Here is a 25,515-nt window from a genome sequence, read left to right on the forward strand (position 1 = left end):
GCTTACTGTTTCCTCTCTCCCCTGTGGTCCCAGAAGAGCTTCCGAGATCAACCCTGGCTGTCTGTGTTTCCTCCCCTCCCATTCACCTTGGCCTCTGCCTCCCTGTGACTACAAAACTCCTCTGGTTAGGGGCACTGATGGCCTCCACATTGCCAAACCCATTGGGCACCTGCATTATCATCCTTGACTTTGGCTTTATTAGGTGAGGCTCCCGGTGTTCTCCACCGCTCAAGCCATCCTTTTGCACCCTTCTTTATAGACTCCTGATGCTCCACACTCATGGCTGCGGACCACAAGGGAGCCCAGGTCATTTCCATTGCTCTGTCCCCTCTCCTAAGCACCAGACCATACAATCGGCCTGTCCCTACCTGGAGACTGCCACTTGGAATGTCATCCCCAGCTTAGCTGTCCACAGCTGGCCATACTCCCCCACCTGGCCAGATGTGTCTCTTCTCCTGTGTAAGCAGCTGATGAATCTCACTGGTGATCTGGTGTGGGCTTTGATCAGCTGTCCCAACAATCCCTAATCCGGCGCCTCTCCCTCCATCTCTCGCTTTCCATCTGTCTGAGTTTCAGATGGTGGCTACATCACCTCTCAGCTGGAAGTTGCCACCTACTCTTAGCAGCCAAGTTGGCCTTTCTAAAATTCAAGTCACTGATCTGCCTAAAATTCTTCTGGGTTTCCAGTGACACTCAGGATAAAGTCCAATGTCTTCCCCTGGTGTTCAAGGCCACCCAGCCTGGCCCCTGCCTGTGCCTCTAAGCTTCTCCTTCCCCAACCCTCCTGACCCCTCCCGCTATTCTTCACTCTAGCCAAATCAGGGTCTTTCCTGATGCCCAGTGTGCCCTTGACCCTTGATCTTACTGCCTCACTTGGCCTGTGGCTTCCCTCTCGGCCCTCACCACCACTGTGACTGTGTATTGGTTTGGGTGTAGATTAGCTCCACAGGGCAGGGGCGTCCCAGTGCTCAGCACAGGGCCTGGCACATAGCAGATGCTTAATAAATACAGTTGTCTGGAAGAACCTGCAAAATCCTAAGAAGAGTTTATGGGAAAAATAGAGCTGGGACAAACTACTCAAGGTCCATGCAACTTTGTAACCAGAGCACTAAGAGAAAACCTTTAACAATCCTAATGTATGTATCTGCACAGTTACCATTCCTTCTGAAACTATTCCAAATAATCCAAAAAGAGGGAATCCTTCCCAAATCATTTTATGAGACCAACATCATCCTGATACCACAACCTGGCAGAGACCCAACAAGAAAAGAACACTTCAGGCCAATATCCATGATGAACATAGATGCAAAAATCTTCAATAAAATATTGGCAAGCTGATTGCAACAGCAAATCAAAAAACTTATCCATCATGATCAAGCAGGATTCATCCCAGGGATGCAAGGCTGGTTCAACATACGCAAGTCTATCAACGTAATTCACCACATAAACAGAACCAAAAACAAAAACCACATGATTATCTCAATTGACACAGAGAAGGCATTCGACAAAATTCAACAGCCCTTTATGCTAAAAACCCTCAATAAACTCGGTATCGATGGAACGTATCTCAAAGTAATAAAAGCTATTTACGACAAACCAACAGCCAATATCATACTGAATGGGCAAAAACTGGAAGCATTTCCTTTGAAATCTGGCACTAGACAAGGATGCCCTCTTTCACCACTCCTATTCAATATAGTACTGGAAGTTCTAGCCAGAGCAATCAGGCAAGAAAAAGAAATAAAGGGTATTCAAATAGGAAAGGTGGAAGCCAAATTGTCTCTATTTGCAGATGACATGATAGTATACCTAGAAGACCCCATCGCCTCAGCCCAAAAACTCCTGAAACTGATAAGCAACTTCAGCAAAGTCTCAGGATATAAAATCAATGTGCAAAAATCACAAGCATTCCTCTACACCAATAACAGACTTAAAGAAAGCCAAATCAAGAACGAACTGCCATTCACAATTGCTACAAAAAGAATAAAATACCTAGGAATACAACTCACAAGGAACGTAAGGGACCTCTTCAAGGAAAACTACAAACCACTGCTCAACGAAATCAGAGAGGACACAAACAGATGGAGAAACATTCCATGTTCATGGTTAGGAAGAATTAATACTGTGAAAATGGCTATACTGCCCAAAGTAATTTACAGAATCAACGCTATCCCCATCAAGCTACCATTGACTTTCTTCACCGAACTGGAAAAAACCACCATGAACTTCATATGGAACCAAAAGAGAGTCCGCATAGCCAAGTCAATTCTAAGCAAAAAGAACACAGTGGAGGGCATCACACTACTGGATTTCAAACTATACTACAAGGCTACAGTAATCAAAACAGCATGGTACTGGTACCAAAACAGAGATATAGACCAATGGAACAAAACAGAGGCATTGGAGGCAACACAACATATCTACAACCATACAATCTTTGATAAACCTGACAAAAACAAGCAATGGGGAAAGGATTCCCTGTTTAATAAATGGTGTTGGGAAAACTGGCTAGCCATGTGCAGAAAGCAGAAACTGGACCCCTTCCTGACACCTTACACTAAAATTAATTCCAGATGGATTAAAGACTTAAACATAAGACCTGGCACCATAAAAACCCTAGAAGGAAATCTAGGCAAAACCATCCAGGACATAGGAGTAGGCAAGGACTTCATGAACAAAACACCAAAAGCATTGGCAACAAAAGCCAAAATAGACAAATGGGACCTAATGAAACTCCACAGCTTCTGCATGGCAAAAGAAACAGTCACTAGAGTGAATCGGCAACCAACAGAATGGGAAAAAATTTTTGCAGTTTACCCATCTGACAAAGGGCTGATATCCAGAATTTACAAAGAACTCAAACAGATTTACAGGAAAAAAACAAGCCCATTCAAAAATGGGCAAAGGATATGAACAGACACTTTACAAAAGAAGACATATATTAGGCCAACAATCATATGAAAAAATGCTCATCATCACTGGTCATTAGAGAGATGCAAATCAAAACCACATTGAGATACCATCTCACGCCAGTTAGAATGGCGATCATTAAAAAATCTGGAAACAACAGATGCTGGAGAGGATATGGAGAAAAAGGAACACTTTTACACTGTTGGTGGAAGTGTAAATTAGTCCAACCATTGTGGAAGACAGTGTGGCGATTCCTCAAGGCCTTAGAATAGAAATTCCATTTGACCCAGCAATCCCATTACTGGGTATATATCCAAAGGACTATAAATCGTTCTACTATAAGGACATATGCACACGAATGTTCATTGCAGCACTGTTTACAATAGCAAAGACCTGGAACCAACCCAAATGCCCATTGACGATAGACTGGATTGGGAAAATGTGGCACATAAACACCATGGAATATTATGCACCAATCAGAAATGATGAGTTCGTGTCGTTTGTAGGGACATGGATGAATCTGGAGAACATTATTCTCAGCAAACTGACACGAGAACAGAAAATGAAATACCACATATTCTCACTCATAGGCAGGTGATGAAAAATGAGAACACATGGACACAGGGAGGGGAGTACTAAACACTGGGGTCTATTGGGGGGAAAAGGGGAGGGCCAGCGGGGTAGGGGGGAGCTAGGGAGGGATAGCCTGGGAAGAAATGCCAAATGTGGGTGAAGGGGAGAAAGGAAGCAAAACACACTGCCATGTGTGTACCTATGCAACTGTCTTGCATGTTCTGTACATGTACCCCAAAACCTAAAATGCAATAAAAAATTAAAAATAAATAAATAAATTCTTTCTTAAAAACCCTCAGTAAGAACCGAGTAGGCATGTTGATAGAAGGGGGCTCAAGGAGGGGTGGGGAGGCATTTTGATGGAACAGGGTGTCAGATTCACTGCTGAGTGATGGAGACAAGGGCAAAATGCACAAAGATGGAGAAGTAAGCAGTTGGTGCTTTTATGCCAGGTGGGGAAGGTGGGTGAGCGGGCATTGGGAGCAGCGCTGCTTCCTCCACTGTTTGCTGAGTCCTGCTCTATTAGCGTCCTCTGTGTTCAGCTGCTGTTCCTTGGTAGCATAAAATGGTACTGCTCTGGAAAAATCCTGTATGCCTGAGCAGGACTCCTGCAACACCGCTTTCCCCATTCACTGGAAAGGATGAGAGCCCCATGTCACAGGAGCACGCTGCGTGTGTCAAGTGGGTGAGTGCACTAGTGGCAGGGGTTGTGTGTATTGGTGCAATTAGCCCATTCCACCTGTGTGCCCCGCTGGACTTGGCCCTTTCTGCATGGCAAGGTCTGTGCCTGCATTCTTTGTGTCTCAGGTCCTGTGGCTCATTGCCTGTCACTCTGTAGGTTCTGGGGCTGTGACAGTTCACAGGCCACTGTTTCTGCCCTCAAAGAACCAACCAAGAATGTACTATGTGGCCCGTGGGAGTTACCCAAAAACACTGGCTGGAGAAATGCTCAAGCTGTCCACGAAGAGACTTCTCAGAGTCCAGGAAAATGAAGTGGGCTCTGAACCTTGGCAAGAAGGGGTGGATTTGGGAGATTGTGAGGAGATGTGTGCTTCTGGAGGCCCAGTGGACATGGAGGGTGAAGGATGGGGAGGTTGGTGGATAACTCATTTGACATTCACTGAACCCCTTTTAGGGGTCGCAGTGTTGGGTGGGCGCTGGTCTAGGTACCAGCAATACATCAGTGAACCAAAGATCTTTGCTCCTGTGGAATTTACATCCTAGCAGGAGGAGCGAGATAATAAACAGTAAACTGCTAAATAAGTCACGCAGTGTGTTAGCAGGTGTTAAGTGCCTTGGAAGAAAGAACAGAAGCATAATGGGATGGGGAATGCTGGCCCGGTATGTGGGGCAGGGCAGCAGGTTGTGGCATTGGGTAGGATGGTCAGGGAAGGCCTTCTGGGAAAACTGAGTTCTGAAGGAGGCCTTGTAGGAGGTGGAGGAGGGAGCAGGGTGAGTATCCCGTGGGGAGAACATTCCATGCAGAGGCAGCAGCTCACCCCCCAGGGTTTTCCAGCTCAGCACTACTGACACTTGGGCTGGATTGTTCTATGTGGGGCTGCCCTGTGCACAGAAGGATGTTGACCAGCTTCTCTGGCTTCTACCCACCAGATGCCAGGAGCATCCTTGAGGTTGTAACAACAGTGTCTCCAAATAATTTCAAAAATCCCCCGGGGGCAAAAATGCACAGAGCTAGAAGAGAGACCTGTGGTGGCAGCCTCTTGGGTGTTGAAGGAAGAGCAAGGGGGTGGGTGTGATGGAGAGGGGTGATGGAGGGCAGTGTAGTGGAGGAGGCCAGAGAGGTGCCAGGTGGTGGTGGTTGACTTGTTATAGGGGCCTGTGGCTTGGTAAGGACTTTGGCTTTTACTTGGGATGTAGTAGGGAGCTCGTGCTGGCTCTCAGCAGAGGAGAGAGGGTCTGCATGCAGAGATGGGGAGCATGGGGACCCCCACACAGCCCCGGCCCAACCTGAACAGAAACCTCACACCCCCAGCTGAGCAATCCCAGACCCTAGGGCTCGATGACCCATATTTGCGAACTTTTCTTCAAAGACAAAACCAGCCCCCAGAGGGGACAAATTGCTTTTCATTTCTATGCTTCTCTGCTGGTGGCTTCATATTCATAACACGATGATCAGTATCACCAGGAATGGGGCTGTTGCCTTAAAGGATAAATTAGTCTGACTCTTAACTCAATAATTAAAACTGTGATGGCGCTCGGCCTGCAGGGATAATATACTATTATTATAGTCGTTTGTTTCAATTAAATGCTTACTGATTTTACAATAGCAGCTGGGCACCTGTGCGCTACAGCTATTACTCTGAAGAAGACATCTAAATTTCAGGAAAGATTTGTCAGTGTGCGAAGGATCTCCTGCCAAGCATAAAACTATGTTAGAAATACTTACCAATGAGGCTTCGGGGCCAGGGGCAGGCACCAGGAGGCTTCCTATTGGTTCTCTTTTCCTGTCTTTTGTGCTGCATTGTTTCCCCCCCCTCCCCAAAAAGGAGATAATTTTCAATTATTTGATGCTTAAAGCCCCAGGACATCTCAGAGAGCAGTGTGCCCCTGGGAAGACTGGTGTGGGGGAGCTTTAGTTGTGACTTCTCACATCATTGATTCCGGGCTGCAGTAAGCTGAATCATGCCCCACCAGATGCCCACGTCCCAATCCCTGAGGCCTCTGACTGTGCTACCTTGTTTATCAAAAGGGGCTTTGCAGCGGTGATGAAGCTGAAGCTCTTGAGATGGGGAGATGACTGGTTTATTCGTGTGCCCATGTGGCACACCTGGGTTGCTGCACTAGTTAAGACTGTGGGTTCATTTCTGCCTCCCCCACCAGAATGTGCACTCCTGAGGTGGGGTGTTTCTAGCTCAGGGTCTCAAACGTAACAGCCCTCAGGGAATGTTGATTCAATGAATGAGTGAGTACTAGGAGCACGGAGCTTGAGTGTGAGCTCAGTGATGTCATTTCAAAAGTACTTTCAAGAGGGAGACGGGAGAGTCCAACACACGGCACCACTGCTGATGAGGCCACAGAAGCAGAGAGCAAAAAGGCCATGTGATGTGGGGCCACAAGCCAAGGGATGAGGATACAGTTCATCCAAAATAATAATAAGAATTATGGAAATGCATCTCCCCTGGAGCCTCCAGAGGGAGCTAGCCCAGCTGGCACCTTTGCTTCAGTGAGACTGATTCCGGGCTTCTGACTTCCAGGAGGTGCATGTGCTGTCCTTGCTCCTGCAAGGGAAGGAATTTGTGTGATTTCACAGCATGAAGTTTGTGGTAATTTGTTACAGTAACAATAGGAAATGAATACACAGTCTCCACTGCCTTCTCAGAGGCTGGGATGTGGCAACTGTCACTGGGGAGGCAGATTTGCTGCAGGCCATAGGGCTTCTTGTCATTTGTCAGCATCCAGACCTGTTGTTGCCTGTGGCTGTCTCCTTAGCACTGGCAAGCACGCTTACCCTCCTCCAAGTCCAGCCTCTGGATACCCCTTTTATCCTGATCTCCCACCCTACCCATCACTCTAGCCCTGCCAGGCTCCAGCGGCCTGCAGTGCTCATCACACTGGCCCATGCCTCAGTGCCTTTGCATGTGCTGTTCTTGCTCCTGGTACATATTCTGCACCGTCTGTATCTTCTGCAGACTTCAAGAGTCAGCTCAGAGTTTTTTCCTGTGGAAAGGCTTCCTGGCTCTCGGGCATTGGAGGGGCTCCTTCTCTGGCACCCCACAGGACCCCAGGCACACCTGGGTTGCTGCACTGGTTAAAACTGTGGGTTCATTTCTGCCGCCCCCACCAGAATGTGCACTCCTGAGATGGAGTGTTTCTAGATCAGAGTCTCAGACATAACAGCTCTCAGGGAATGTTTAATGAATGAATGAAGGAATGAATGAGTACCAGGAGCAGCTTGGAGTCCAGGAGGTCTAGAGAAGTGAAGAGAGAGGGGTTTGATCAAGGCAACTCAAGGCAGAGACCTGAAGAGGACACGAGAAGGAGGCCCAAGGCACTGATGGAAGCTCACAGCAGAGGACACAATAGTGGCCAACTTCGGGGTCTCTGTCACTGTGCAGGCCTGTCTGCCAGCTCTAGACTTCTAGGCTGGACCCCAGACTTGTGACCTCTTCTTTTCCTTCCAGGACTGGCACACAGGAGCTTTGTCATTGACTTCTCACATCATCCATCCAAGTGTGGTGTGCTGGATAAGAACCCCCCACAAAGATATCCGTGTCCTAATTCCCAGACCCTGTGAACATGTTAGCTTCCGTAGACACCCTGTTGGCTCCTGAAACTTAACACATTTCTGCCTGTGCTCATCACCTTCCCTCTGACCAATTCTGCTCCTCCTTCTATGTCTCCACCTCAGAGAACTGCAATAGCCACCCAACACCATTTCATCCCAAGAGTCTTGCTTGACTTGGCCACTGCTCATCCCACACATTCTACTCAATCACCTATCAATATCAGTCTTCCTCAGTGCCTCTCAGACCTACCTGATAGATTTGGCCACTGCCATAGACTGTATTCCAGTCCCCTCTCTGGGATCTCTTGTCTCCTCTCTCAACTGCCTCATCCATGTGGAGCCAGAATGGTTCCATAGGGCAATTCTTTTTTTTTTTTTTTTTTTTTTTTTTGAGACGAAGTTTCGCTCTTGTTACCCAGGCTGGAGTGCAATGGTGCGATCTCCACTCACTGCAACCTCCGCCTCCTGGGTTCAAGCAATTCTCCAGCCTCAGCCTCCCGAGTAGCTGGGTTTACAGGCACGTGCCACCATGCCCAGCTAATGTTTTGTATTTTTAGTAGAGACGGGGTTTCACCATGTTGACCAGGATGGTCTCGATATCTTGACCTTGTGATCCACCCGCCTCGGTCTCCCAAAGTGCTGGGATTACAGGCTTGAGCCACCGCACCCGGCCTTCCATAGGGCAATTCTAAACATCCCTTTGATGGCTCCCATTGGACTGGGAGAACCTTCTCCCACTCTGGCTCTCAGGCCTTTTTCTGTCCATCCCTGCTGACCTCTGAAGCCTCAGTGAAGCCACCTCGGATCCTGCCAGGTCCATCTCAGCTCCATGGCTTTGTGCAGGCTGTTTCCTCTTCCTGGACACCCTCCCTCTCTTCACCAGCTAACTCTTGAGCAGCTGCAAGAGTCAGGCCAGGCTCCACTTCCTTTCGTTGGCAATCTTCTTCCGCAGACTGGGTGGGGAGTTCTCTGCACGCTTCTTACTCCCCTTGCCCTCACCACCACCTCTCAAGGCCTCTTGAAGGAGGGACTGTGTTCTGGTTAGCCACATGTTGTCTGAACCCAGCATCTTCACTTGGCACTGGACATGCTCAACAAAGGCTGCTGCGGGGCTGGAGGCAGCCCTGGCTGATTCACTGTGGTGAGGCTGGTTCTTGCCCCTCTCAGCAGGACCCTGCTCAATGCCTGGGAGATACAGAGGTTCTGGGTAAGGGGGTGGCAGGTGCCAGTCAGGTGGCTGTCATCAGTCAGGTTCCCCGGAAACACTCTGAGATGGAGCTTGTGCACAGCAAGTTTTGGGGGAGCAGTCTCGGGAATGTCATCCATGAGAAGTAATGGAAGCAGCCTGGGGCAGAGAGAGAACAGGAACTGACATGCATTGCTACAGAGGCCCCAGACAATCCAAGGAGCTCTGGAATGCACGGATGTGCCTTTTGAGATGTCCCAAATTGAGTCAAGGGAGCTGGGTCTTTGAACCCCACATCACTGGATGCAGGTCACCCCTTGGAAGGGGTTGTAACCATGGGGGAAGCAGCTTCATCAGCCACAGGCAATTCCTAGAGAGGGATAGAGCTGCAAGCTGTCAGGAGCCCTTATGCCCGGCAGCTGGAGAACTGAGTGCCGTGGTCCTGAAGAGGCCGCCAGGGTGTGCATGCCTCACTATTCCCCACAGGGGTCACAGCTGCACTGATTTTAGAGAGGATGCAATGTGAGGTCAGAGCAAGAGCTTAGCTGGTGGACAGCACAGGGCTTGGCCAAGTGAGAGCACACCGAGCAGGTGTTCGCTGAGGCCATACTGGGCTAGTGGGTACAGTAATGAGGTAGGGCTGAGGATACAGGCGTGGGAGCCACACAGACATTCATGTGAATCCAGCTCTGCTGCCTACAGCCAAATTACCTCAGGCATGTGACTTCTCATTCTGAGCCTCAGTTTCCTCATAAATCAAATGTTGATGATAAGCACCCCTTCCTTCCATGCCTGAGTAAGAATCAACTGTGGTCAACAGGTCAGTGTCTGCCAAATGCTACCTGCCACATAAAGGATAGCATTTTTCTACCATTGCTGCTACTTACTGACCACACTCCACTACCAGAGGGGTTGCCAGTCTGTGGCCCTGGGTCAAAGGCCCTCCGCCTGTTTTTGTAAATAAAGTTTTATTGGTACATAGCTACAGCCCTTCATTTGCATTCTTGTCTATGGCTGCTTTCCTGCTTCTGCAGCAGAATCGAGTAGTGATTAGAGGCCATCTGGCCCGCAAAGCTTAGAATATTTACTATCTGACCCTTTACATTGTTTGCCAACCCCCAGATCTGACAAATACAGCACATATTTGTGAAGTGCCACTCCTGCGCCAGGCTGTGTGCTGTCACTTTTAGTGTCCTTGGAGCCTCCCTCCTGGCTTCTCTCTCTTCTCAGATTTCAGAACCTTCTATTGTTTCTCACACCTTTTTTTTTTTTTTTTTTTTGAGATGGATTCTCACTCTGTTGCCCAGGTTGAAGTGCAATGGTGCGATCTCAGCTCACTGAAACCTCCACCTCGCAGCTTCAAGCGATTCTCCTGCCTCAGCCTCCTGAGTAGCTGGGATTACAGGAGCCCACCACCACACCTAGCTAATATTTGTATTTTTAGTAGAGAGAAGGTTTCACCATGTTGGTGAGGCTGGTCTTGAACTCCTGACCTGAGGTGATCCACCCACCTTGGCCTCCCAAAGTGCTGGAATTGCAGGCATGAGTCACCGTGCCTAGCTGCTTCTCACCTCTTCTTAGCCCATTTGAGATCCAGTTCAGGCTCATACCTTAAGCAAGTTCATGTGGGAATGAAGAAAGGAAAACTTTTGTTTTGGACACCTGCTACATGCCTGGATCTGTACAAAGGTACCTTTTCATTTGATCCTCACAGTTGCCCCACGAGGGCAGGGTCATTGTTACCTCATGTCGAAGCTGTTAAGATTTGTATGGGCGCAGTGAAAAACATCTCAGACACAGAAGACAGGCAGGATTCTGGCTTTCCTGCTTTCTGGCTGTGTGATCTTAGTTAAGTCACTTAACCTCTCTGGGTTTCAGTGTCTTTATTGTCAAATGAGGGTGATATGACTGCTTATGTCAAAGATTTGTTGGTGAATCTCCTAGCATGTTCCTGGGGTGTAGTGGGCCCTCACTCGCTGTAATACTAGAATCTCCTAGCATGTTCCTGGGGTGTAGTGGGCCCTCACTCGCTGTAATACTAGAATCTCCTAGCATGTTCCTGGGGTGTAGTGGGCCCTCACTCGCTGTAATACTAGAATCTCCTAGCATGTTCCTGGGGTGTAGTGGGCCCTCACTCGCTGTAATACTAGAATCTCCTAGCATGTTCCTGGGGTGTAGTGGGCCCTCACTCGCTGTAATACTAGAATCTCCTAGCATGTTCCTGGGGTGTAGTGGGCCCTCACTCGCTGTAATACTAGAATCTCCTAGCATGTTCCTGGGGTGTAGTGGGCCCTCACTCGCTGTAATACTAGAATCTCCTAGCATGTTCCTGGGGTGTAGTGGGCCCTCACTCGCTGTAATACTAGAATCTCCTAGCATGTTCCTGGGGTGTAGTGGGCCCTCACTCGCTGTAATACTAGAATCTCCTAGCATGTTCCTGGGGTGTAGTGGGCCCTCACTCGCTGTAATAAATACTAGAATCTCCTAGCATGTTCCTGGGGTGTAGTGGGCCCTCACTCGCTGTAATACCAGATATCATTACCATTATGATTGCTACCATTCTCTATAAACAAGGACGTTGGGATCTACTGGCAAGCACTACTCTTTATAAATTACTCAGTGTCAGGTAGTACTTTATAGCAGCGTGAGAATGGACCGATACGGAAAATTGGTACGCAGTAGTGGGGCGGTGCTGTAAAGGTACCTGCAAATGTGGAATCAGCTTCGGAACTGGGTAACAGGCAGAGGTTGGAGCGGTTTGGAGGGCTCAGAAGACGACGGGAAGATGTGGGAGAGTTTGGAACTTGCTGGAGACTCGTTGAATGGTTTTGACTAAAATACCAATAGTGATATGGACAGTGAAGTTCAGTGGCCTCAGATGGAGATAAGGAACCTGTTGAAAACTGGAGCAAAGGTCACTCTTGCTAGGCTTTAATTTCTGATTGTGCCCGGAAACTAATGAGAAGGGCTGGGTGCCGTGGCTCACACCTATAATCCCAGCACTTGGGGGAGCTAAGGAGGGTGGATCACTTGAGCCCAGGAGTTCAAGAACAGCCTGAGCAATATAGGGAGACTCTGTCTACAAAAATACAAAAAATTAGCTGGGTGCCTTGGCTCCACCTGTGGTCCCAGCTCCTTGGGAGGCTGAGGTGGGAGGATCGCCTGAGCCTGGGAGGTGGAGGCTGGAGTGAGCTGTCATTGCACCACTGTACTCCAGCCTGGGTGACTGAGTCCAGACATTAAGGAGAAGTTTCTGAACCTTTTCAAACTGAAGCAGGGACTTAAATGAGAGCACAATTGAGCAGAGCCTCTGTTGCCATCGGAAGACAGACCCCACACTGCATACATCTGTCAGCATGTCAGATCGACCCTGCACATGTATACAACTATGACTTGTCAGTTAAAAGAAAAGAAAAAAATTTTAATTCTAGGGGAAAAAAGAATTCCACGTTCCCAGGCTGAGTGTGAGGCTGTGTTGAATGACAGCTCGTTTAGGCCTGGGAGGAAGCAGGGCGGCTGCCAGCTCTGTGAATCGGCAGAAGGCGGGAAGGAGGAAGGTGTGATTTTTCTTCTTCTCTCCTCGCTGTGTGGGGTTACGCTGAGCACACGTGGCTGCTCTCCATAGAGACTGCAAATGGGGAATTTGTAAAATACGCCTTTGTGTTCCTGCAGCCCTGCAAAGCTATTAAGCCCTGCGATCCTAATTATGTTCACAGCCGCCTCGTTCCTGTTGCCTCCTTGTCTCCTCCTTCCTAGGGCGGGTGCAGATGCGGCTCGGGAGTGTGGCCATATGTTTCCATGAGGGAAGCAGGAGGCTGGATTCACTAGGTTCCCAGACATCTCATGAGTGCCGGCTGCCTGCCCAGCCCTCTGCCTGGTGCTGGGAGGCAGGTGTCTCTGCATTGAGCAGATGCTGGGAGGAAACATGGAGAGCTCTGCCAGAGGCTTGGAAAGAGGGCAAGGCCAGAGGATGGAGCAGGAGAGGGAGGGCTTCACGGAGGAGGTGATGTTTCAGGTAAGCCACAAAGGAGGATGACACAGAGGGCAGGTGTCCAGTCCAGACAGAAGCCCACATGTCCCCAGGGAGCTCTGGGAAGAGGCTAGAGAGGTCAGGAGGAGAGAGGTTGTACGGATCTTTGTAGGGTGTTGTATGTGGCTAGGCCATTGCTAAGTGGGCCTGCGGGAGCTGCTAAGAGAGGAGAGCAGGGAGGAGACATTTCATGCCCCAGAAGGGTCACTGCAGGGGCCAGCATGCCGCCTGGACTCAGGAGGCCATGTTGGAGCCCGGTCCAGGGCTGCGTAGCCTGAGATGGCCCTTAAATGAGACCCTGACACAAAGGTTTGGTGCAGGAAGTTTGTCTGGGGGGCGAACCCAGGAAGCCCGCGGAGGGAAGAAGGCAAGTGCTATGGAAGGAAAGTCAGTCATGGGTTGTTACCACTGTGAGCAACAGGAATGTGGTCCTGCTGTGGACCCTGTGAGAGGCTGTGGATGTGATCCAGGAAGGATGTCAAGTCTTCTGCGACACAACTCAGAATTGTCCCATGGAGGGGAGAGGAAGTCGAGGTTTCATCTACAGACTCCTGTTCCTCACCAGCTGAGGGTCATTCCTGGGGCCCCAATTACTCAGGACTTCCAGGCTGTTTGGGGGAGAGAACACCCTCAGACAGGGAGCTGAGAGAAGCCGTCTGCACGTACAGTAACCCTCTGTAGAGACCCGAGGTAGACTGAGGTCCAGGGGGCGGGGTTCCCACAGCATCTGCTACAGCTGATCAGGACAAAAGGCCATAGCTGCTGAAAGCACGGGGGCAGCAGGGTGTGGATTCTGATTGGAGTAGGGTTTTCATGAGCTGGTAGAATGTTCTAGAATGTGTGGAAGGATGGACAAGTTCTCTTTTTTTTCTCTTTGAGACAGTCTCACTCTCACCAGGCTGGAGTGTAGTGGCATGATCTGGGGCTCACTACAACCTCTGCCTCTGGGTTCAAGCGATTCTCCTGCCTCAGCCTCCCGAGTAGCTGGAACTACAGGTGTGCACCACCACATACAACTAATTTTTATATTTTTAGTAGAGACGGGGTTTCACCATGTTGGCCAGGATGGTCTCCATCTCCTGACCTCGTGATCCACCCACCTTGGTCTCCCAAAGTGCTGGGATTACAGACATGCGCTCGGCCAACTTTCTTCTTCCAAAGGCTGAAATTGCCTCCAAGCAGAACACGTTCTTAGGTGTAACATGGGAATTTTAGAATCATCACGGGGGATGCCCCTATCTGTAGGTGTCCATGGAGGAGGCACAAACTCACTTGGAAGAAAAGTAAGGTGGGAGGAAAGGTCAGACAGAACCTGAGGAACACCAGCATTTAGCAGCTGGGCTGAACAAGAGCAGGAAGGACTGGCTGGTGAGGTGGTTGGACAGCGAGGCACTGGGCCCTGAACCAAGGGAAGAGGGCTGGGAGGGAGGCAGCAGGCCCACAAGTCGAGGATGGAGAAGTGTCTTGGGGAAGGCATCATAACTTAGGGAGGAAGGTGATACCTTAGAGAAACTCAGCTCCGCATTTAGTAGCTGTGTGATCATGGCCAAGTCTCTTGGCCTCTCTGAGACTTGGCTTTTTCTGCTGGGGGTGATTATACTCTACCTCTTATGGTAGTTATGGTGATTAAATGAGTCATATGTGGACATGCTCAGCACGGTGTCTGGCACATATTAAGTGCTTAATAAAAAAATCTCTCCTCCTGATGAGGATCGTGGTGAGGACGCTGAAGATGATTACAGCGGTATGGGTAGTGATGAGGACAGATGCCAGGTGAGTCGCCGATGGGAGGAGTGGCCCAAGGACAATGAGGAGAGACAATTGTTTGCACAGTTGGCTGCACGGAGAAGAAGGAAACTTGGGGTGGGAGTTTTTAGGAGACCTGGAGCTAATAGAGATTTTAGTCTAAAGATGGGAAAGGAGTGATATTGCTGAGATGCAGCCAACAGAGCGGGGAGACTGCTGTGGACCCAGTGGAGGCGGTGGCTCTCTAGAAGCAGAGCCCGAGACAGGTTCACGTGAAGATTGTTTATTGAGGGAGGGCTGCAGGAATCAGGGTTTGCAGGGGAAGGGGCAGAGCATGGATGTAGCCTCGGCTGGAGACTTGCCTCAGCCTGATTCCATGGGGAGCCCTGGAATGCAGCCACCCTACACAGCAAGCAGGGCAGCCTTCTGCACCGCTGTGCCAGTGAAGCAGTGGTGACGTCTGCTGCAGGGCGGGCCATTGGCATTAAAGAGGTGTCATAGCCTCCTGGGAGAAGCAGCTCCTATTTAGCCAAAGACAGTTTTCTGGAGGTGGGGGCAGATGCCAGTGCTCCTGGCACACAAGGGAATGGGTATGGCAGTGTGGTCAAGGATGTGGGTTCTGGAGCTGACAGTGTCCGCTACAGCAGGCATCCTCAACTAGCAGGTCTCAAATTAGGGGCACAGTTTTCACCTTGGGGAAATTAGGACAAAGTTTTTAACGTACCCTAGAAAACCTGGGGTGCTGAGTGGTTGTCCCCATGCCTTGCTGGTTTGTATTTGTGAATAGCCAGTCATGTACTGTCTTTACGAAGGGGACTGTCTAATGGACTGTGAGACCCTGAAGTGCAGCTGGGGAAGGGGGCTCTCATTCCCAGAGCCTGGCATTGTGTCCATCACAAAGCATGGACTCATGAAAGGTCTGACCATGTACTGAGAATATATTTGTAACTACAGTGAGAATGAAGCTGCTCCACAGAGACCTGACATCCTTCTCGGATCGTGTACACTCTGCTGCTGTGGCTTTCGTTTTATTCAGTAGATCCAACAAGCATTTGCTTTTGCAGTGTGCAGGCTCGAATCTAGAAATTAGGGTATAAAGAAGTGTCACTGGACAATTGTACAAAATCTGTAGTTCTAAAGAAGGCAGATTCTGAGAATCTTACTCCAAACAATAGGCAAAAACATTCATAATAAACTTCAATTATATGGTGTATCCATGTGATGAGAAGAATTTGCAATCAGGAAAGATTGCTTTCAGGTAAAACATGTATATTAGTCTCTTCTCATGCTGCTAATAAAGACATAGCGAAGACTGGGTAATTTATAAAGGAAAAAGATTTAATGGACTCACAGTTCCACAAGGCTGAGGAGACCTCACAATCATGGCAGAAGGCAAAAGAGAAGCAGAGGCACATCTTACATGGCAGCAGACAATGAGGGCTTGCGCAGGGGAACTCTCCTTTATAAAACCATCAGCCCTCATGAGACTTATTCACTATCACAAGAACAGCACAGGAAAGACCCGCCCCCATAGTTCGATTACCTCCCGTTGGGTCTCTCCCACGACATGTGGAAATCCACTTTTTTTATAGGGTGGGATCAATTATATCCTGCCAGACAAAATTTGTTTGCATTTTTTTTTTTCTTGAGACGGAATTTCGCTCTTGTTACCCAGGCTGGAGTGCAATGGCGCAATCTTGGCTCACCACAATCTCCGCCTCCTGGGTTCAGGCAATTCTCCTGCCTCGGCCTCCTGAGTAGCTGGGATTACAGGCACGTGCCACCATGCCCAGCTAATTTTTTATATTTTTAGTAGAGACGGGGTTTCACCGGGTTGACCAGGATGGTCTCGATCTCTTGATCTTGTGATCCACCTGCATTGGCGTCCCAAAGTGCTGGGATTACAGGCATGAGCCACCACATCCGGCTGCATTTTTATGGACAAGAATGAGTTTTACCCTACCTCACACCCATTAGTATGGCTTCTAGAAAAGAGGGAGGGAAAGAAACCAGTGGCGTGATGTGTAGAAACTGTAGCTGGAACCCTCGTGTGCTGCTGGGGGGAGTGTGAAGTGGTGTCGCCACTATGGAAAACCATATGGTGGTTTCTTAAAAATTAAAAACAGAATTACTGTAGGATACAGCAGTTGCAATTCTGGGTGTCTACTCGAGAATTGGAAGCAGGGTCTCCAAGAGAAACGTGTGCACCCACGTTCCTAGCAGCATTCTTCATAATGCCCAACCAAGTGCCTACCAGCAGGTGAATGGATAAGCTAAATATAGTCTATACATACAAGGGTGGATTGTTCAGCCCTAAAAAGGGAAGAAAGTTCCCATTCAGCTACCACATGGAGGAACCTTGAGGACCTTATGCCAAGTGAAATAAGCCAGTCATGAAAGAACAAATACTGTATGACTGCACTTGTTTGAGGTACCTGGAGTAGTCATATTTCCAGAGACAGAAAGTAGAAGAGTGGTTTCCAGGGCTGAGGGGATAGAGGAATGTGGTCGCTGAATCGGAACTTTGTTCCCTTTTTGAGGTTGAACAATACACGCTTGTACGTATAGACTACATTTAGCTTATCCATTCATCTGCTGGTAGGCACTTGGTTGGGCATTATGAAGAATGCTGCTAGGAATGTGGGTGCACTCATATCTCCTGGAGACTCCGCTTCCAATTCTCTTGAGTAGACGCCCAGGATTGCAATTTACTAGGGACAGAACGCCAGTTTTGCAAAATGAAAAGAATTCTGCGGACGGATGCTGGTGACGGCTGCACAATGGTGTGAATGTGTTTAATGCCATTTAACTGTATGCTTAAAATGATTAAGATGGTAACTTTTATGTATATTTTATCACAATTTAAATTTTGTAATGATTAAAAATGACAGTTGCATTAATACCACCTTTCTACAGCTTATAAAGTTGTAAAATAGCCTAGACAAAAACCTATACTCCTATAGAAGCAGGTAAGCCCAGAGGTCCACTGGACAGGGCCCTGCGGTTCACTGAATGGACACTCATTTGTCCATTTCAAAGTCTTTTGCAGTTTTCCACACTGTGTGTACATCTTCTTGTGCATGTGGGAAAGTCCTTTATCGTCAACATCTGGGAGTAGAACTGCTGGGTTACAGGAGATGTGCATCTTCAACATACTGAGTACCTCCAGGTTGTCTCCTAAAGCGTTTTACATACTAGCCCACACTCCTGACAGCAGGATACGCAGAAACCTAAATGGTCCAGTAAACTTCTGAAAAGGTGATCAGCCTCACAAGTGATCAGAACTGTGGAAATCAGAATGACTTCGAGAGAATTTCACACTTAGCAGGTTTGTAAAACTTCAAAAATCCGCCATTATCAAGAGTTGGTAAAAATATGAAAATCACTGAGTCAGGAATATCTGATGGAAGAATTCTAAAGCAGGTGGCTGGGAAGAAAAATAAAACAAGCCCTAATATTGAGCTCTAAGGCCAATATAACCTTGAGGAGATAATGCCAGATTCTTGTTTAAGGCTTATAGAAGGAAGAATGCATAAATTGTGGGGTAGGAAGGAGGGGTGTTTAGAGAATAGATTTGAAAACCTATTTTTTAAAACAGTTCACTTTAAATCTGTTTCTCAGATACTTTTATGATTAATAATCGAATATATATATAAATATGTTAAGAACTGGGTTAGAAACCAAAACCTACCTACACACTGTTTATGCTTAAAATTATGCGGGACGAAAATAAGACAGTGAGAAATTAAAGTGATAATGATAGCAGGTGAGGTAGGATTTAAGACAGAAACATGCATTAAGGCAAAGGTGCTTATTATTTTTTTTATGAGCAAGGAGAAGCCACAGTAAGGACATAGCATTCTGAGACCTTTACGGGATAAATAACTTCACATTAGTATGTATGAAGAAAATTTGTTTAAATTTTGGAGAGAAACTCCTGGGAACTCAATAGGAATGCCAGGCTTTGTGGAAACAGTATATTGGTTTCTTTAAAATTACAAAATAGGCCAGGCACGGTGGCTCAAGCCTGTAATCTCAGCACTTTGGGAGGCCGAGGCGGGTGGATCACAAGGTTAAGAGATCGAGACCATCCTGGTCAACATGGTGAAACCCCGTCTCTACAAAAAAAAAAAAAAAAAAATTAGCTGGGCATGGTGGCACGTGACTGTAATCCCAGCTCCTCAGGAGGTTGAGGCAGGAGAATTGCCTGAACCCAGGAGGCGGAGGTTGCAGTGAGCTGAGATTGCGCCATTGCACTCCAACCTGGGTAACAAGAGCAAAACTCCGTCTCAAAAAAATAAATACATAAATTACAAAACAATTACTGTAGGATACAGCAGTTGCAATTCTGGGTGTCTACTCGAGAGAATTGGAAGCAGAGTCTCCAAGAGATACGAGTGCACCCACATTCCTAGCAGCATTCTTCATAATGCCCAACCAAGTGCCTACCAGCAGATGAACGGATAATCTAAATGTACTCTGTACATACAAGGGTGGATTGTTCAGCCCTAACAAGGGAAGAAAGTTCCAATTCAGCTACCACATGGATGAACCTTGAGGACCTTATGCTAAGTGAAATAAGCCAATTCTTTTGAGATTTTACACCTAGTCCAAACTGTTTATTGAATAGAAATATGGAAACATTTGTACCATATACAGAATTACTTCTGATATACATGAACAATACTGCAAAAATTGATCATACTTGGGTGGCAAGATGGTCTGTACACCAAACCCCCGTGCCATGCAATTTGTCTGCGTGACAAACCTCCATATGTGCTCTTGAACCTAAAGGTTTTAAAAAAGGAAAAACAAATTGTTCCTATCCTAAGCTATAACGAAAACCTCAGTACATTCCAGAAAGATAGAATTCTAGGAGTCATGGTCTCTGATCATGATAACAAAAGGATACATTAAAAAAGACACTCTTCCAAATAATTTTAGGGTAAGAAAGAAAAATCATCAGTATAGAATATTTTTAAAATATTTGTATGATTTAGCTACAATTCTCCTGAGGAGAAAAATCGTAATTATAGAGCAGGGTTTCTCAACCTCAGCACCGCCGACATTTTGGGATGGCCACCACCCACCAGATGCCAGTAGCTTCCCAACCTCCAGAACCAAAAATGTCTTCAGATAAATGCCCCCCATATGGTAAAATTGCTCATCTGAACAATGCCCTAGATGTTTCTATTACTAAAGAAGAAACGTGAAAATAGCTTAATATGAAAACCTAGGTAAAAAACAATATATGATACCTCATGTCAACATTAATAGAGAAGAAAGCAGAATTTAATGAATGATCATAAAAGGTGTCAAACTGATTTTTTAAAATGTAAGAGCTGGTTCTTGAGCTAGACACTTGAAATATATAAACTTTTGGCCAGGTGTGATGGCTCATTCCTGTAATCCCAGCACTTTGGGAGGCTGAGGCGGGTGGATCAGTTGAGGTCAGGAGTTTGGGACCAGCTTGGCCAACATGGCAAAACCCTTCTAAAAATACAAAAGTAGCCAGGTGTGGTGGCATTCACCTGTAATCCCAGCTACTCAGGAGGCTGAGGCTGCAGTGAGTTGAGATTGTATCATTGCACTCCAGTGTGGGCGACAGAGAAAGACTCTGTCTCAAAAACATAAAAATAAATATATAAACTTTTGAGAAGGAAAATTTTAAAAAGCAACATGTATTCACACTATTGCAATTTTGAATGGGAATTGATGAAAACTACAGAGTATATTAAAAATATAATATTATCCAGTTATATGCTACTATGTGTTAGTATCTGGATAAAATGAATAATTATATATATATTTTTAAGTATACATATATATAAAATTTACCAAAACTAACTCGAGAAAATGGAAACTAAAATAGACCTATTAACCATGAAGGATATTGTGAAAACAAAAAGCACTAGGCCTCAGATGGTCTTCTGTTTAAGCTGTTTCATTCTCTAAGGAAGATGTAATGTATATGTTTATCCTGTTCCAGGACATAAGGAAAAAGTGCATTTTCAAAATTTGATCATAATAACGCTAACATTTGATGAAAGTAACCCTAAAAAATAAAAACTAAGAGATATGTAATTAAAAAAAAGACATACCAGACACATTCAAACCAATATACAGGCAAGGACAGCATTATTAATATCAAACTCCACTGAATTCAAGGCAAAAAGTGAGACAAAAAAAGATAATAATGACTAATCTATAAAGAAGATATAATTGCCTGTCTTCCTTTTGCAATAAAAACCAACATCAGGGCCGGGCACGGTGGCTCATGCCTGTAATCCCAGCACTTTGGGAGGCCGAGGTGGGCAGATCACTTGAGGTCAGGAGTTTGAGACCAGCCTGGCCAATGTGGGGAAACCCCGTCTCTACTAAAAATACAAAAATTAGCTGGGCATGGTGGTGCCGCCTGTAGTCCCAGCTACTGGGAGGCTGAAGCAGGAGAATCACTTGAACCTGGGAGGCAGAGGTTGCAGTGAGCCTTGATCACACCACTGTACTCCAGCCTGGGCAACACAGCAAGACTCCATTTCAAAAACAAAACAGAACAAAACAAAACTGAAATCAAATTCCCAAAACACTTTAAGCATTAAGGGGAGTTTGTTTTTAATGCAAGCAGAAAAATTGGAGGCAATCTGGACAAGCCTGTGTAAGATTAAAAAGCCAAAAAGGTAAGGAATCTAAGTAATTACTGATGGAATGGATAAATATTACACTGCTGTATTCATCTGCAAACACAGCCTGTTCTTTGTAAGGACTGTGGAATATGTATAAAATTTAATCACATTTGGGTCCCAAAGAAAACTTAAAAAAACTCAAACTTGTGAGCAGTACAGACCCCATTCTTTGGCTACAATTTCTAGTAACAAGAGTGATCAAACAAAACAAAACAAAAAATAGCCACTTGACATTTGAAGAATGGTATTTATCCATCCCATCAGTGATTACTGAGATTCCTTACCTTTTTGGCTCTTTAATCTTACATAGGCTTATCCAGATTGCCTCCAATTTTTCTGAAATTTCACTCCTTTTCTCCAATGTTACTTTTTTTTAGCCTCTCTTTTTAGTTTAAGTTCCAGGGTATATGTGCAGGTGTGTTACAAGGTAAAGTGTGCTCTGGCGCTTTGCTGCACATAGCAACCCATCACCGAGGTATTAAACGCATCATGCATTAGCATTTCTCTTGATGCTCTCGCTCCTGTCACTCCCCCCAACAGGCCCCAGTGTGTGGTCTTCCCCTCCCTGCGTCTAAGTGTTCACATTGTTCAGCTCCCACTTATGAGAACATGCAGTGTTTGGTTTTTTGTTCTTGCATTAGTTTGCTGAGGATAATGGCTTCCAGCTCCATTCATGTCTCTGTGAAGGACATGATCTCCTTCCTTTTTATGGCTGCATAGTATTCCATGGTGTATATGTACCATATTTTTTTTATCCAGTCTATCATTGATGGGTATCTGGGTTGATTCTGTGTCTTTGCTATTGTGAATAGTGCTGCAGTGAACATACTCATGCGTGTATCTTTATAGAATGATTTCTACTCCTCTGGGTATATAACCAGCGATGGGATTGCTGGGTTAAATGGTATTCCAGAACTCTTCTTGAACAACTCTTGGATCAAACAAGAAAGTAGATTTTAAGTGTTCTTATCTAAGCAATGCTATGTGAGGTGAATATGTTAATTAGCTTGATTTAATTATTCCACAGTGTATACATGCATCAAAACATCATACAATACACATAAACATACACAATTTGTCATGTGTCAATTAAAAAATAAAATACGACTCAAAAATTGAGGAGGAAGCAGCAATTATAAATCTTTAAAATGCAAACGAAGGGATGGCTAAAGAGAAAATGAGATGTTAAAGAACTAGAAAACGGAAGCAGAAGTGATCTACTTGAGTGGATTCTTTTGAGGAGAAAAGAACCCATGTAAACCTGAAAACCCATTTGCTTTCCGAATGAAGAAAAGATGAGAGAAAAACACAGATATTTGATATTAGATATTAGAAAGGGGAAGTAACTGCAGATGCAGAGGAAATAAAAATGGGAAGAGTATGTAAACTAGTATGCCCATTGAACAGGGTGTGTGTATATATTTAGGTCAAAAGTACTATTCTGTATCTTTTTTTTTTTTTTAAACGGGGTTTCACCATGTTGGCCAGGCTGGTCTTAAACTCCTGACCTCAGGTGATCTGCCCGCCTCAGCCTCCCAAAGTGCTGGGATTACAGGTGTGAGCCACCGTGCCCGGCAAAAGTACTATTCTAAATGTGTGTTTAGTGTGAGAGAAAAACCAGTAGCTTTCTTATATTCCAGAAGTAACCACTGAGAACATAGCACAGGGAATGGAGTTAATAACAAAATTACCGACCTGTAGAAAGAAAAGTGCTCAACTTTATCAAGAAATTTATTTATTCACTGTATTTAGCACATGCTTCTACAATGTAGGTCTTACTGTCTGCCAGTACATTTGATCTTTAACAACCCTAGAGTATAAGTTTTCTCATATCCACATCTTACAGATGAAGAAACTGAGGCGCAAAGAGGTTAGGTAACTTGGCCAAAGTCACCCAACTGGTAGGTAGCAGGACCAGGATTCAAAATGAAGTTAGCGTCCAGTGTCTGTGTGCTTTGCTCTCACGGTGACTGGTCAATTCATGTAGAGACGTATCACATTTCAGGAGGGAAGACTGTCTCATCCGATGATCCATCACGACTGGACTGAGGTCTCTAGCAGGGGCTGAAATCCAAAGCATCTGTGCAGTATGAATGGCAGTAGAACGGCACACAGCTGAGGAGCTGCCGTTTTCCCACAAGTACACTGAATCATGCAGAGGTCCAAGTAGTGTGGGGCTCCACCTTGAGACTCTCCTGTCAGGGATCGGAGCGGAAGCTGCACCCATCACTTCTCCTCTGCATTTCCTCCTCTAAGTCCGCTAGCACAGATGTGAGGGACAGATCTTTCCTAACTCAGAGCCCCTGTCCTCCTCTCTTAGATCCAGGAGATGGTCCACTCGGAGGTGGCCGCCTACGACTCAGGTCGGCCCGGGGCCCTGCTGGGCCGCCCAGCGATGCTGGCCAGCCACATGAGTGCTCTCAGCCAGTCCCAGCTCATCTCGCAGATGGGCATCCGGAGCGGCATCACCCACAGTTCCCCGTCACCCCCGGGGAGCAAGTCAGCGACCCCCTCTCCCTCCAGCTCCACTCAGGAGGAGGAGTCGGAGGTGCATTTCAAGGTATGTGTGGGGGAGGAAGAGAGCCTGAAGCTGCGCTCCTGTTGGCAGGGGAAGGGGTCCTGTGGGGAAATGGACATCCCCTCCCTCTAGTAAAGACTAGAAATGTCTAATGTCCCAAGGCCCTGTAGGTGCTGTCCCCACTTACCAGGTGTTCCTGGTGGCAGTTGGGATGTCCACCACCAACCTCAGTGGGTTTCTGTTAAGACACTCAGGCCACAGCGGAAGCCAAGGAAAAAGCCCATTGGCAGGTGGAGCAGCTGGTCAGGGGGATGGCACCCATAGGGGCCTTGGGACATCAGGCTTTGGCTGCTCTGTGTGCTGAGTATCCTTGACAAGCTGTGTCTCCTCTGGGCTCCCATGGCCTTATGTGTAAAGCAGAGAAAATGCCAACAAATGTGGAGGAGGACGGAGTGAGAAAATCCTGTGAAAGCTGGCAAAGCCTGACTCCTGAAGGCCAGTGGGCGACTTCAGAGGTGTGGATGGCTTCAGCTCGGTCACCGGGGTCACATGTATGGCCATTTGGCCCTTTTAGGAGAAACTATTCTGACAAAAATGTGTGGTCCAGCAGACGGCACCTCTGGGTCTAGAATATTCACTGACCTTGAGGGTGGGGTGCACAAGTGACCCCTCCATTGGGAACATACATCCCCCCAACATTTCTGGAGTCGAGTGGTTTGGCCTCTTCAAGAACATGGCGGGGATGAGAGCCTGTCCACGCTCCACCCCTTCTTTGCACTGACTCCAAATCTGCTGCCCAGTGAGAACATTGATTTTACCAGGGAGGAAAACAGAGGCCCAGAAAGGCAAAGACACAAGTGTTTGCCCGGGACCCCCAAGCTAGTGGCGGAATTAAGACTTACTTCCCTCTGATGCCTCCTCCCTCTGTCGAACCAGTGTCCTCCATGTGGCCTTGAAGAGGCCTGGGCAGCAACCCTGGATTTCGGGATCCTGGCCCAGCCTCATCCTAAGGATAACTTGGCCTCTATTATAGTCCATGCAGGGACAGTTTTTATTTAACCAGCATTCCCTATGGGCCAGACACTGGTCTAAGCATATAGCATGTCTTCGTCCATGTAATCTTCATAAAAGTCCTGTGGGGCAGGGACTGATATTATCTGTTTGGCAGATGGGGACACTGAGGCACAGAGAGGTTAAGTAATGTATCCAGTGTCACACAACTAGTAAGTGGGGGAACCAGGGGTCAAACCCAGGTGGCTGCAGGTACAGTCCAGCATATGTGCCCTCACCCCCCTGCACTGCTTTGCCTGTTCAGGACTTTATCGATGACAACATGCCTCTTTATCCCTTATCTTGCTCGAGACGCACCACGGTGCTAACACAACTGGGGCTTGGAGAAGTGGGTGGCTGCAGAGAAAGCTTCAGGAACAGAATCATGTCTACTGGCCCATGGCTTTCTTATCAGTCCAAGATGTCACCATCCCATTCCTTCTACCACCTTGTCCCGGAAGCCCTAAGTCACGTGTTCGCAGGATCATGTCCTGCAGTCTGTCCAGGGTGAAGCCACTGGCTCCAGGGCTGACCCAGTAACAGTCACTTTAGCCTCATCCCTTCCCCACTTCA

The 25,515-nt window shown here is 46.9% G+C and overlaps 1 protein-coding gene across 7 annotated transcripts in view; it reads left to right on the plus strand.

The window, feature by feature from the left end:
* Positions 1–25,515, plus strand: part of TOX2 (TOX high mobility group box family member 2) — a 162,837-nt gene that overhangs the window by 121,859 nt on the left and 15,463 nt on the right. For all 7 annotated transcript variants that reach the window (XM_002747569.6, XM_054255388.2, XM_008995957.5 and 4 more), the window contains one exon: positions 23,695–23,934. In XM_002747569.6, coding sequence (XP_002747615.3) covers positions 23,695–23,934 — 240 coding nt within the window. The remainder of the gene's footprint in view (positions 1–23,694; positions 23,935–25,515) is intronic.

This window comes from Callithrix jacchus, chromosome 5 (assembly GCF_049354715.1).
Source record: "Callithrix jacchus isolate 240 chromosome 5, calJac240_pri, whole genome shotgun sequence".
In the NCBI taxonomy this organism is placed as follows: Eukaryota; Metazoa; Chordata; class Mammalia; order Primates; family Cebidae; genus Callithrix; species Callithrix jacchus.